Raw genomic sequence first — 13,436 nt, forward strand, 5'->3', positions numbered from 1 at the left:
CATGGTATCTAATATCTTTCAACAAAGAATTTACACCAAAGAATGATTTAGAGTTTAATGTAAATTTTGTATTTTATACACACCAATACAAACAAATAATTACAAATGGATCAATCACTTTCCTCTCAGTAGTTATGCTGTGCAACTTTGTAATCATATTTAATTAATTTTTTTCACTAATGTAAAATGTTCATTAACCTAATTAGCAGATATTTTCTAGAAGCTAGTTAATAAAGGTAAGTGTCAATGATGGTATTATTGAGGTTGTAAAAAATTAGTAAAACTAGTTTCTCTAGAATTAAGAAAATATTTCTATATTTTTTAGTGTTAGAATATCATAAAAGTAACTCTCCTTATTTTAATGACTTTGATATTTCTTCTCTTTATTGTAAAGGTCTTCTTTAAGTCTCTGTCTTCTTAATAAACATAAAAAAATTAAGTCCAATCAAATACAGTTTCAATTAGTTTAAATTTAACCCTTAGGTTTTTGCTCATAATTAAAAGTTAATAGTTATAATTCTTTGTGTATCCCACTTACTTAAATTTTTCTAAGTATCCCAATAGGTCAGGATTTGGTTAGGGGCTAGGATATATATACATTTTAAGTGTCATTTTTGGTAAGAAGATTATATCCAATTGATCATTCTTCCTTAGTTGATTATGAAGAAATAAAATTGTGAGCAATAATGTATTTTAAAAATTACAGTAGATATTATATAATTACTCATTTTGGCAAAACTCTGCAAAACATGAATTCAATGTAGTTTTGCATGCAGCATGACAATTGGATGTCATTTGTTTTGATACTAGACAGCTACAGGTTAGATTAGTTTTCTATATTTTAACATAGCTTTTCATACTGGAAAGGTAAATGAAAATTGCTTTTGTAATCTTCTATTACTTGTTTTAAGAGTCATTGTTATTAACTCAGTTGCTTCTTCGTCAGTTAATATTTTTACATAGCGCTTTGCTTTAATGAGTTCTGAACACAAAGAGATTGAAATATTTCCTCAGTGAATATGTTTACATTGGAGTCTCTTCATTTGGGTCACCACCATCCTGTTCTTTTTTCCTATTGTCCTGGAACTGAGATGTTGCAGAATTGGGGCACTTCAGCATACTTATCAAGGAATTTCTGAAGGACTTGCAAAGGAAAAAATAGATGAATGGATCCAGGCATGCATTTAAGGAAGTTAACCACAGAGTACTCTCTTTCACATAGAACAGAGTATTTTCAGCGGCGCAGTCAAAGACATCCCGGGTTTGGCTCAGGGTATAAGGAATTCGGGCAAAATGGAAAGGAACAAAACAAATAAAGAATACAGCAATGATAATGAAAACTTTGACGTTCACCTTTTTCCTGGGGACTTTACCTACACCCCTTGTTCTTACATATGACCGGTACAGTTCTTTTGTAATGAGTGTGTAACATACAATGACAATTAAGAAATTAATCCAGAAAATGACTTGACAGATGTAATTTACTATTTCATGCCAGACTAGGCCAAACTCTGATTTAAGGAAAGAGCATTTCTTCACATTCTTGTCTCTCGGCTGCCTATTGGTCAGAATCATGTTAGGCAAAGAGAATAAGAACATGAATGCCCAGATGACAACAGAGAGAATCTTAGCCCCCAAGAGATTTTTGGGGTTGGATGTTTTAAATGGCCTGGTGGTCTTCTGGTAGCGATCGATAGTTATCAGTCCCAGGAATGAAATACTGATATACATTGTGAAATAAAATATGACAGAGGTAACTTGACACACAAAAGTTCTCAGTGGTCCTGTTCCCAGTTTGGCATCACTAAGAATTTTGAATGGAAAAGTCAGAATCATGAGGAGATCGGAAATGACTGTATTCTTAAGAAAAATAATAAAGTTTGATTTACTCCGAATTTGAAAGAAAATCCTCATTGCCAGGCTATTTGTGATGAGTCCAACAAAAAACAGGACAGTGTAGAGCAGTGGGAAGAGGACCTGGGTGATTTTGTAGTCTCTGGTGCACAGACTGGTGTTCCCAGGCACAGAGGTGAGGTTGTCGATGGCTTGCATTTCTTGTTGGTTACCTAGAGAACAAGAGAGAGGATGGTTATTTTCAGCCTGAGGTAGTTACTGTTGCTGTTACCTCTGTGTGTAACTGTTTTGGACAGAGCCTTCTCTGAAAGTTGAGGTTTCTCATCTTCATTGTAGTAGTTCGTAGGAACACAGAAAACTGAATCTCAAAATATTTTATTGCAGCAAATATTGCATCTCTGCTGAAGAGAAATGATGTGAAGTACAGTATGTGAAGTTATAGATGCTTAGTATTTTTTTATTCATTGAATATTTGCCTCTTAAAGCACATTTTGACGCAGAGCTCACTCATATTTATATGCAAAAGCTAGAAGAGAAATAATGGGGCTGTGCTTTACTCTTCTCTAGCTTCCCCTCCATGCCTTTTAGCTTTTTGGTTTCTATTCACAGTCTTTTTTCCCCCACCATCCTTATTTCTGAGCTTCTTTTACTGTAGTACCGTCAAAACATTTGAAAGAGAAATGATGGATAATTGCCCATTAGAATCCTAAAGTAATAAAAAGGGGGAAAAATTGGTGTAAACTACTCTTGGGAAACTTATTAAATAAATAAAATACTGAATCAGTAAAAAAAAAAAAAAAAAAAAAAAAAAAAAACGGAACCTTTTTTCTTTATATTTGGAAGATATTCCTGCCTCTATATTGCTCAGTCACTCATTCAAAAATTGGCCTCACAGAGATTCATTATTCTGCTTCAAATATTTTAACCCATGTATCTCTTATTTCCAACTTTGCTCAGTGTTTTGAAGTTGCTGCATACATTTTCTTGAATATCACTCAGTGTACATTTTAAAACAGTAAAAAAAAAGTGAGAGACAGAAATGGCCTGTGTATATATGGTCATGAGTTGGCATTCCTCAAAACAGGGCATACGTTCCAGATTTGTGGAGTGTGTAATGGTAGCTAAAATAAGATATAGGTTATTACCACAATAGACAGCTGTGAAGAAAACTAACAAGTGATTCGAATATGCTATATGGCATCTACATCTTAGAAATTTGAAATGATGTTTGTAATCTTTTTATTTCACCAGAGATAAATGAAATTGATTCTACATAAAATATTCTTAATCAGAGATATATTGAAAGTACAAATAACAAATTTAAAAAAATAACTTACATGTAAGATATATTTAGATAAATGAATGTAACACTTAAATTCCCCAAAATGTCCATGGAATTCCTTTCTATCCTTAACTATGGAAAGAAAATGATTAAGAATCATTTTGTCACAGTATGGCTTCAATTTTCAACATCTCCTCACCTATTTAGCATTTTAAAATAATACTAAACAAAACCTAATATTCCATAATACAAGACCACTGATTTTAACCTTCCCTGCTACTGCTGTATGGTCTTAGTTCATCCCTGACAGTTTTGAAAATTCAACTTTGTGAATATACATTTTGCTTAGTATGTAAGTTATTTAACAAGTATTCTTGACATTGAGAATTTCAGCTCCCTTTATCTGTATTTAAATCTCATTTTATACTTGAGGCAAGGTAACTAAAACCATTTATATTTTATTTCTATGCTTTATATAATTTTTCTTAATGAAGAGGTTAGTTAACAGTTGTCTGACATTAATTAGACTTGTGTTTTAATTTTTATTTTTATTCCAAATACATGCTTGCATTGATAGTTATTAAGGTTTACAATTTTAAGAGAAACTTGGAAAAACATGTACACACATATCAGAGTGTAAATACATATATTTGTCAAGTATTTGTAGAAATAACATTACCTGATAACTGTTGATTCTGGAGGATTTGAATGTATCCAGTAAATAGTAGTTATTGTATCCTGCAGAACGGCATCTGGTATTTTCCTTTTAATGTCTTAGTTTAGTTGCCAAACCTCTTTATGACAGAGAATTTCCTGAGTTTTAATCAGTGAAGTCTTGAGTGTTCTATAGAGAAATAGAAGGAGAGGAAGAGAGGGCTTCACAATCAGAGATTGTCTTCAAACACTGGACTCAAAGCTATGCAGACACTGAATTTCTCTCTCTCCTCTTTTAGGACTTCTGCTTTTATTTCCCAGGAAATGTGGGATGAGGATGGCTGAGAAGTCATCTTTTAAAAAGCGATTTAAAATCTTGCGGCTTTTTACTGAAACCTGCTATAGAGTTGATGGTTTATAACTTCGAGTTATGGTTATTTCCTCTGCAAACGATAAATCCAAGTTGAGATCAAACCTTCGAAGTCTGCTTCCTGGAGAAGATTTTAAGCTTGCTTTCTTGGGTGGTTAATTTATCTGAAATATATTGTGTACAACACCGGGTGATGTGTTTTCTTCTAACAAGTAATTACGTTAACTCAAAATGCGTGCTGGTTAGGGATGTTAAGTCTCTGGCCCTTTGTTTTTTCCTTGGTTAATAATGTCATTATTTTAAACCTGCGTTTGATTAATGCCTTTGTAGGTGAAACAGCTTCCTTCTATTATAAATTAGCAGATTCCAAAATTACATTAGGAAAGTGATTGTATCCATTGCCAGGCTTATTATTTAGTGTCCTTTGTGCTTTTCTTGAATAGAATTTAAATATAAACAGTTTTTTTTTGTTTGTTTGTTTCTTTACCTAACTTTGAGTTTTTGGGAAAATATAACATTAAATTAAGGCATCCTTGTATCACAATTATTTACAGTTATTTAACTTTGAAACCAAAAGGGCAAAAAATATGTTAGGGGTGAGATTGAAGGGCAAAGTGTTTTGCTGCTTTGCCCTTCAATCTCACCCCTAGTATCTCAAACTGCAATGTCCTTCTGTTATCAGTGGAAATCATTTGTGTTGGTGCCTTTGCTGTGAACACATGTTTTGGTTATTTCTTCTGCATTTTGAGTATTTGTCTATATCTTTACATGTTAAATATCTTCATTGGTTTTCAAAATGCAGAGCAGCAGCTCTGCATCACTGGGGAACTTGCTAGAAATGCACATTTGTGGGCACCAACCTAGCTGAGTGAATCAGAAACTCTGGGGTGCCCCACCCTGCATCTATATTTTAGTGAGCCTTCCATTGATGCTCAGTACACTCAAATGTGAGGACCACTGATTTAAATGGACATAAGAATTTTGTTGCCATTTAGAACTTGAAGCTATTAATATCTGTCATTTCAGGCATGTAATCTCCAAATGTTGGTCGTCTTAAAGGGATTAGTTTGATATTAAACTCTCGGAAAGGGTTTTATTGTTATTTTTAAATATGACTTCTGTGGTAAACAAATCTCAACCTTCCTTGTTTGTCAGAGACCCAGAATTTTAAAAAGAGCTTTTATGCCGTATATACTTCAAATAATAGTTGCCAATATTTAATTTCTTATACTGTCATGAATTAACTCACTTTATTATCTCAACTACTCTCGGAAGTACACTTACCATCCTCATTCTCTGGATAAAGGAAACTGAGGAGCAGAGCGGTGAAGTTAGATGGAGACCCCATTCTGACCTGTGCTGTCTAGTTAGTCCTAGAATCTGTATTTGTGAATTTCTGTACCTGAGAATCTTCCCTATCACGCCCTCTCCTCAACTCCTCTCCCACTGAGAGGCCCAGGAGTGAGAGGTGAATCTCATGTGTGGGATGGCTGTACGTCTTTCAGTAAAATAAGCACCATACTTGCCTTTACAACAAACTGTAAGTGCTAAAGGATGTTTTTGATGCTTTTTCTAAGACCATCAGATGAAACAAGGCTTATACAAGAAAATGATGATTATTTTTAACAAATCAATCTGCCATATTAAAGGAAAACTAATTTAGGTTACTTAACTCATACTACCTTATTGAGAACTTATATTTCTAAACTTCTAGAAGGGCTAACAGTAGGGATTTGAGGGCTAAAAGAAGGGCTTCAGTTCTTGATCTAAATTAACTTTTATCTTTCCTCTGATTTCTAACTCACAACCACATATCTATTTACGAACTACCTCTGATAACGTTTTTTCGTTGGAGGAAGGCTGCCAGTTAGACCACTTAATGCTGAAAATGACTAAAATCTTTAAGTGTAAAGTAACTCAGTAACAGAAGTACATATTCATATGAATAGAAGCAGAGCAAGTTATATATACTTTAATCTCATTAGTAAATAACATCAACACATGCAGTTTGTAGTTATTTGTGTTAGTGTTGGGAACAGAGCTAACTTTGGTTGATTTGGTTATTTTGTATGATTGAGATGAGTTAGAAAAATGAACAGAATTTTTACTTTTAAGTGGCTTAATTGATTTTTATTTTACCAAGTCTACTAAAGGTAGTCTGCTTGTCTGAAAATGTTTGCTTCAAATGGAATTACTCGGAAACCTGTAGTCTTTTGGAACTAGGCGGGAGGATAGAAATATAATTATGACATTTGATTAGCTCTCAGGCTGTTTTAGTTCTAGGGGTCTCTGGTTCTAAATGTGGTCATTTTGACATTGATGAATATTCTGTTTGAGGGCGTGTGTTTTAAAGCAGTGCATAGTCATGTCTGCTAGCTTGGCTTTATTCATTGGAATACAGAAATTTAGGTTAGATATCAACAGGTTCCAAAAATAACGAGTCTTGGGCATTGAAATATTTTGCAAAAAAGAATGCTGTCTTGTGACCTAGTTATCTGACATCCCAGTCTTAAGTGTTTTGCTTGTAAGTAGAGGACCAGTATATATGAATATCAGTCATACTGTGGACTATAAGCTGTGTAGAACAAAGATTTCATATACAAATCTAGTTAAATCAGCCTCCATTTTCTTGATTTACAGAAAATATACTCCACGTTGTGTATAGTTACTAATGATAAAAAAACAAAACAAAACCTCTTAATATCTTCATTCCTGTAACAGTTTCATCATCCATGTGCACATCCATTCTTCCTCCCAGGCTCGAGGCTTATTCCTGATGAAACATTTATATGAACTTGTTTTATTCCAAACAAAATAGTATGGTATATTGAAAGATTCAGCTGAAAGAAATAGTGTTTTAAGGCATCTTTTAAGAGTTATTTAATAAGCTAAAAATTTTAACTAAATGTACTTATTGTTTCTAAAGACTGGTTTTTACTGCTTTTCTTAGAGATGTGATAGGTTGCTGTGTGCATTTGACTTCTGGATATATACTGGATTTGCATTTGAAGTAGAGCGTGCAAAATTAGGGAGTACTGGGAAGTAGGAAGTGCCGTATTTTGTTTTATCAGAAGGAATTACATCTACTTCATCTGTTTTTTATTAGTGTTTGGAAGAAAGAAAACTTACTCTGAGTGAGATCTTTTTCATTTTTCTTTAAGGACATTAGTAATTTTAAAATTCTATGATAATTGAATCATTGTTGAAATCTCAGAAAATGTGAATAAGGTGAAAGGAGAATACACAGCTCTGATCATCTTACCATCATTATCACATCTTTGTCAACACACACACATTTTGGCAAAATTTCTAATCAGTTATTTTAAAGAAATAAAGATGAATTAGAGCAGACTTCAATTCCATTAACTCCATTTCTTCTTTCTAAGGACATTTGACTCAAGAGACATGTTTTAATTCGTGTAGTACAACAAGCCTGCCAGGGTTTTGGGCATGCATGCTTCTAGTTTCTTTATCTATTAAGTCTCTGTGAGTGTAAGATAATATCTGGAGAAAGAAAGTAATTGATCTAAAGGACGAGATTTTAGAACTTAGTTTATAGGGGAGATGACACATTCAATTCAATAGCAGCAGGTGGACTAGAATAAAAGAGGTAGCCTGACATCTCCTGTAATAGACTCTCCAGTTGATGCTTTTCCTTGTCCAACAACTGTATCCTTGAGGGAATAAACATGTGAGTAAGTTTTGGGTGCTTATCTCAGATTATTAATATTATTTACAACTGTTCAACTTGAGGGTGTTTAAACACCAAGTTGAAAGCAGAAATCATTGATACTTTTGAAAATATTTGGTATGTTTTCTTAGGTTGACTTTATTCTCATTTGTTATAAATTGCTATTTGAAGGCTTCTACATTTTCTTTTTACTTTTTTTTTGAGATGGAGTTTTGCTCTTGTCATCCAGGCTGGAGTGCAATGGCACGATCTTGGCTCACTGCAACCTCTGCCTCCCGGGTTCAAGCGATTTTCCTGCCTCAGCTTCCTGAGTAGCTAAAATTACAGGCACCTGCCACCATGCCTGGCTAGTTTTTGTGTTTTTAATAGAGATGGAGTTTTACCATGTTGACCAGGCTGGTCTCGAACTCCTGACCTTGGGTGATCCTCCCGCCTCGGCCTCCCAAAGTGCTAGGATTACAGGTGTGAGCCACCGCGCCAGCCTACATTTTCTACTTGTATAAAAAACTGATGTAAACAAATCTTGTAGGCTCTTGAAAAATAGTAGCTTCTAAAATGCCTCTGCCTGTCCCATTGGAAGACTACTATAGTAACACCTATCATGAGTTCCCTGAAAATATTAATGCTGAGAAAGGGATACTGTCTTTGCACCTCATATAGAGACTGAGCAGTGATTCTTTTCCAGCTCGCTGCCTGCTGCTTTTGCTTTTCAGTTTTATCCCTGCATTCTCAACTCATGACTTTGTTCCTTGACCCAACTTCTTGAGCCTATTAAGGCCAAGGAACGATTTGAGCTTTTTAAGTGTCTTCTTCACCTCAAAATGTCTTTTTATTTTCACTAATTTTCCTTTTTTCTAACGGTCAGGTAGAAAGATGTTCCTTTCTTTCTTTCCATATTAATCCAGCTAAGAGGCCATTGTCTCTTATATCCTTTATCATCAGTTATCTGTTCCCCAATCTCGATTTCTACTATGGAAATTTGTTTATTTGAAAGATAGGTCTGAAACAAGAGTTTGTTGATGATCTTCATAACGCTCTCTTTCCTCTCAAGCTGTTGTTCTTCATGACCAACTCCTGGTAAATGTGGGTCACTTCCCTACCTTCACCATTTCGTCACCACCTCCCACTTCAACCCCTTGTTTCCTAGCTTTGTGCCCTGCCACTTTAGAGAAACTTCTCTTTTGAGGTTCACACATGGTTTTTCAGTAAATAAGTAAGAGGTCACATCCATTGTGACTTCTTAACCTCATTGGACGTTGTCAGTGGTGCTCTTTCTTATGTATCCCCTCCCCGGACTTGTGTGACCCCGAGTTATATTATCTTATTAAGGAGTGTGCATGTGCACCATTTGCTGGCTTATTTCTCCCCTCACCATCTCAGCTCTCTTAGCCCTTCTTAGCTAAACATGATGTAAAGGTTTTGCACCCATCCCAGGACTTGACATATTGCCCTTATTCCTGAGCTGTCACCTCTGTGTTAGGGCCTGTATCTAACCAGTTACTGGACATTTACACATTTCTACCTACCCTTCAAATTCCTTGCACTTACATGTAAATTCAGAGGTTCCCTGCTGTTATAATGTATTAATTTATTTTTATACATTATATGTAGGTTATTTAATAATAATTATTTGATAATATAAACAATACTATTTATTATTATACATTATAAATAGATTTTAACTAGTGGGTACATCTTGAAGTCCAATGAGATGCACATTTACTCCTTGGGTTCAAAAGCCTGATCATTTCCTAACTTCTTAGATACCTCTTCATTTTGCTTCTTTGTCTTCATTTCCACCACTAAAACTTAGTTCACCCTACAAACTTTTTTACTCTAGCTTTGTCTCTCACATCTCCTCTTCATTTTTCTCAACACTTAATCATCAGGTAAAGTTTCCTACAAAACTAATTTTTGTTCTTATCTTCATCTCTGCCCTGTTCCTTTGGCTATATATTTGTTCATTAGTCTGCTTATTCTGTATTTAGTGTATTCAACAAATATTAAATGCTAACTCATTGCCTATTAAGGAGATTATAAAAATGAACAAAACAGATGTGGAGTCTTCCACAAAATTTACACACTAATGAGGGAGACAGATATTAAACAAATACCTAGAAAATAAGTGAATTATACTGTAATAAATGCTCCGAAGTCTACTGCCCCTCCTTCCTCCTTCTGTGGGGAGGTTTTCAATAAACTGGAGTGACAGAGTGAGGGAACTGACACTGTATTTGTACATAGCATTTCAGCAAGTGAAATTGCGGCTATGAGAGTATTTTAGGTGTAAGGACGAACAACAGCAAAGGGAGGAAGTGCACTAGAGTCTTGGTGAAATGTTGAGTAATGCAGTTCGATGTGGGTGTGGGAGATGTGCAGGGGAGGAGTGGAAGTCTAGTATGTGAATTAACAGTAGTAAACACTTCGAAGTATGCTTCGAAGCATTTTAGATGCTTTATCTCAGGTTTTCTCACAAAAACCTTACAAGGAAGGGATGTTACCCCATTTTTCAGAGGAAGAATCGGAGGTTTAGGAAGGTTCATTATTGTAGATCATGAACTTGGCAAGTGGCACAACCAGCATGCAGTCACAGCTCTCGTACCCCAAGCTTGGGATATTATTGGTAAATTTGGGGCCATAGTGATCCTGTGTGATTGTGAGGAGCATCTGGCTCTTTCCAGGATGCTTCCCTTCACCAGCCATCTTTGGACACCTAGGTCTGTAAATACTACTTTGATGACATTGAATCTGTGCTCCTTGAAGACAGGAATCATTTATCCTTGTATTTTTTCAGGGCTCCTAGCATTTTATCTTGCCTTAAATAGATATTCTATAAACAGTTATTGAATAACTGTGCTAAAGTCATCACCCTTCACATGGACATTTACATTAGGACCATTTGATATATGCCTTAACTGAAAATAATTGCTAAAGCATGTGACTGGCACTGCCTTCATTTTTCATAATTTTCTTATTGCCCTCCTGTTTCCTTCCTAGGGTTTATATGTACACAACCCACCAGACCCCACCCCCCCAGAAAAAAAGAAATATATCAGTAATTCTCTGTAGCAACAACGAAAATGGGAAATTAGCAAGCAGCTCAGCTCGTTCAGATGCACAGCCAGCTCTAGGGATCACTGCTTATGTCAGTTGTATCCTATGATTAGGAATATCTTTGAAAATTTGGGAGAGGTACCCAGCTTCTAAGAGAAACTTTCTCCTTTTTTTTTTCGGAGACAAATTTGAATACCTGAAACATTAAGAGTCATTTGGGGGTGGGGAATAGAAAGATAGATTGGCAGGCTATATAAATGTTTATTTCTGGTAATGTATAATAAAAAAGGAACCAGTGCAATGGGAAGCAGTGGCAAGTGTGTCCCTGAGAAAGGGAGGCCGACACAAAGACTGAGAGCCACGTAACAGAATTGGAGAGAGAAAAACAGGCTCTCAGTTTAACGCTGCAGAAGCAATATGCTACTTTGTGCAGAGTACACAGGTGAAGTACTCCATATTAAACACTGGACTTCTAGTCTAAGGTTTTTGTTCTTTGTTGCTGCCACTACTAATTAGGAACACAGTGCAGTTTGTTTTCTCTGTGAGGAGTTCTTTTCTCATATAAGCTCCTTAGGATAAGATGGATGCTGTTGGGAAGTGCTTGCCATGGGCAAGAATATACAAAGAGTAAGAAAAGGAGGTTTACCAAAGGTTAGATTTGGGCATTTTCTAAGAAAATGAAAGATTATAAAATCAAAGAGAGAAATTGCTATAGAAAGATTCAGAGCCAGGCACAAGAGAGGGCACATCCTGGACTCTGCAACTTTGGCTGAGGAATGTGTTCAGTGATGTGCATATGCTTTTGTTATGCTGTGACTAAATTTCTTTCTCACGTGGGAAAAAAATAGTGCTTGGATTCATTGTGTCTGTGGCGTGGTGGAGAGGTGGTCCAGAAGAGAAGAGTGGTGATGTCAGAACATGTTTGCGTTTTCAGCTGTTTGCCTCACACGTAATGACACCTACATGCTTTATTGTTTTGTCATTTGGAAATAAATATACATGTATCTCACATAGTCATGTTGGAAATAAATGGAATATATATAGTTTTGTAGAGATGAAGTCTTACTCTTTTCCAGGCTGGTCTTGAACTCCTGTCAAGAGATCCTCCCACCTTGGCCTCCCAAAAAGCACTGGGATTACAGATATGAGCCACTGCACCCTGTCCAGGAATATTTTTTATAAAGGTGTTTGAGGATCCTAGCAAGATTTTTTTCCCTTAATGTAAATATTTACTATTGCTATATATAAAACCAAGCTTATGAAGAGATAACATTTTCCTTAAGGGAAAAATATGACTAAACAATATGTTACATGATGTGAAATTAATACCATGTTCAATTTTAAACAATGAAAAGTTTTTCAATAGCCAGAACTTACTCTGTAGGGTACGCCCACATCAAGTGCTTCTATTAAGACTTCAGGTCAGTTGACACTTTTTTTTTTTAATAATGTTAGCAAGTTCCAAACTGGAAAACAAGGGTGTTGCCAGTGGAGGTTGAGGTGAATTGAAGGGAGGGCAGGATGCCACCACCGCAAGCCAGTATGGAGGTGCTGTGGTCAGTGCATTTCAGGGATATGAAATGCAACCCCACCCCTGCAGACAAGAGTTTCAGAATGCATTTTCTGTTTTTCAGGATGAATCTTCAAGTCATGAATGTAACCAGCGCACAATCCTTCTCTATGGAGTCGGCAAAGAGCGTGATGAAGCAAGGCATCAGCTGAAGAAGATTACCAAAGATATCCTGAAAATTCTAAACAAGAAGAGCACCACAGAGACAGGGGGTAAAGAACCTTAATGCATTTGCTCCCATTGTGTTGCCTTTTGCCTTCCCTCTGACCACAGTCTTATCAAAGTGTTCTGTGTCACTGTCAACAGAGCGTTTCCCCTTCTGAATGACTGTCACATTGAAATGTGAACAAGCACATTTAAATTTTAAAGCCTTGTTTCCATTTATAGTAATCCTTGTATTAAAATATTAATACAAGGTATTAATATTAAATATTGTTGTATTAAAATATTGTATTCCATAGGTAGGTGTAAGTAATTTATTCTGATTTTTGGTATACTTCTCAAATTTTCTATAGTAGTAATAAATGAAGTACTGAAGAATGAGTTGAAAACCGTTAGTCTGGAAGAGATCCGTTTCTCTGTTTCTTTACCGTAATTTTCCAAGCTTGTGGTTAGTTTCTGTTCTGGGGCACTCACATGTGCGTATTAATTGAATATCATAACAGCATATTTGCTCATCTTTTCTTACATTATTCAGAAAAATAACTGCAATAGGTAGTGATGACTACCTATATCTCCAAATGATTTCAAATGAAAGGAAATTTGATCTTTGCTCTATAATGTCTTCTTTAGTTGGAATGCTGTTTCCCCATTCTTTTGACATAGTGTTTACCGTGAAGCTGTGCCTTTATGTTGTATCACCACATTGCATAATTGGAATTTTGTAATTATCCACTTCACGTTTGCCTAATTATTCTTTTCAAGGTTTGTAGATTTCATTAGGCAATCAAATTATTTTAAG

General features: G+C 35.5%; 2 protein-coding genes across 2 annotated transcripts in view; one reads left to right on the forward strand and one right to left on the reverse strand.

Annotated features, from left to right (window-relative positions):
• Nucleotides 1-13,436, forward strand: part of MED12L (mediator complex subunit 12-like) — a 353,697-nt gene that overhangs the window by 254,066 nt on the left and 86,195 nt on the right. Inside the window, exon 15 of the mRNA XM_011958966.1 lies at nt 12,540-12,687. Coding sequence (XP_011814356.1) covers nt 12,540-12,687 — 148 coding nt within the window. The remainder of the gene's footprint in view (nt 1-12,539; nt 12,688-13,436) is intronic.
• P2RY12 (purinergic receptor P2Y, G-protein coupled, 12) overlaps nt 42-13,436 on the reverse strand; it is a 47,381-nt gene continuing 33,986 nt past the window's right edge. Inside the window, exons 2-3 of the mRNA XM_011958960.1 lie at nt 3,816-3,980; nt 42-2,066 (exon numbers count right to left, since the gene is read on the reverse strand). Of these exons, the coding sequence (XP_011814350.1) occupies nt 1,024-2,052 (1,029 nt within the window). The 5' untranslated portion in view covers nt 2,053-2,066; nt 3,816-3,980 and the 3' untranslated portion in view covers nt 42-1,023. The remainder of the gene's footprint in view (nt 2,067-3,815; nt 3,981-13,436) is intronic.

This window comes from Colobus angolensis, unplaced genomic scaffold (assembly GCF_000951035.1).
Source record: "Colobus angolensis palliatus isolate OR3802 unplaced genomic scaffold, Cang.pa_1.0 Scaffold48, whole genome shotgun sequence".
Taxonomy (NCBI): domain Eukaryota; kingdom Metazoa; phylum Chordata; class Mammalia; order Primates; family Cercopithecidae; genus Colobus; species Colobus angolensis.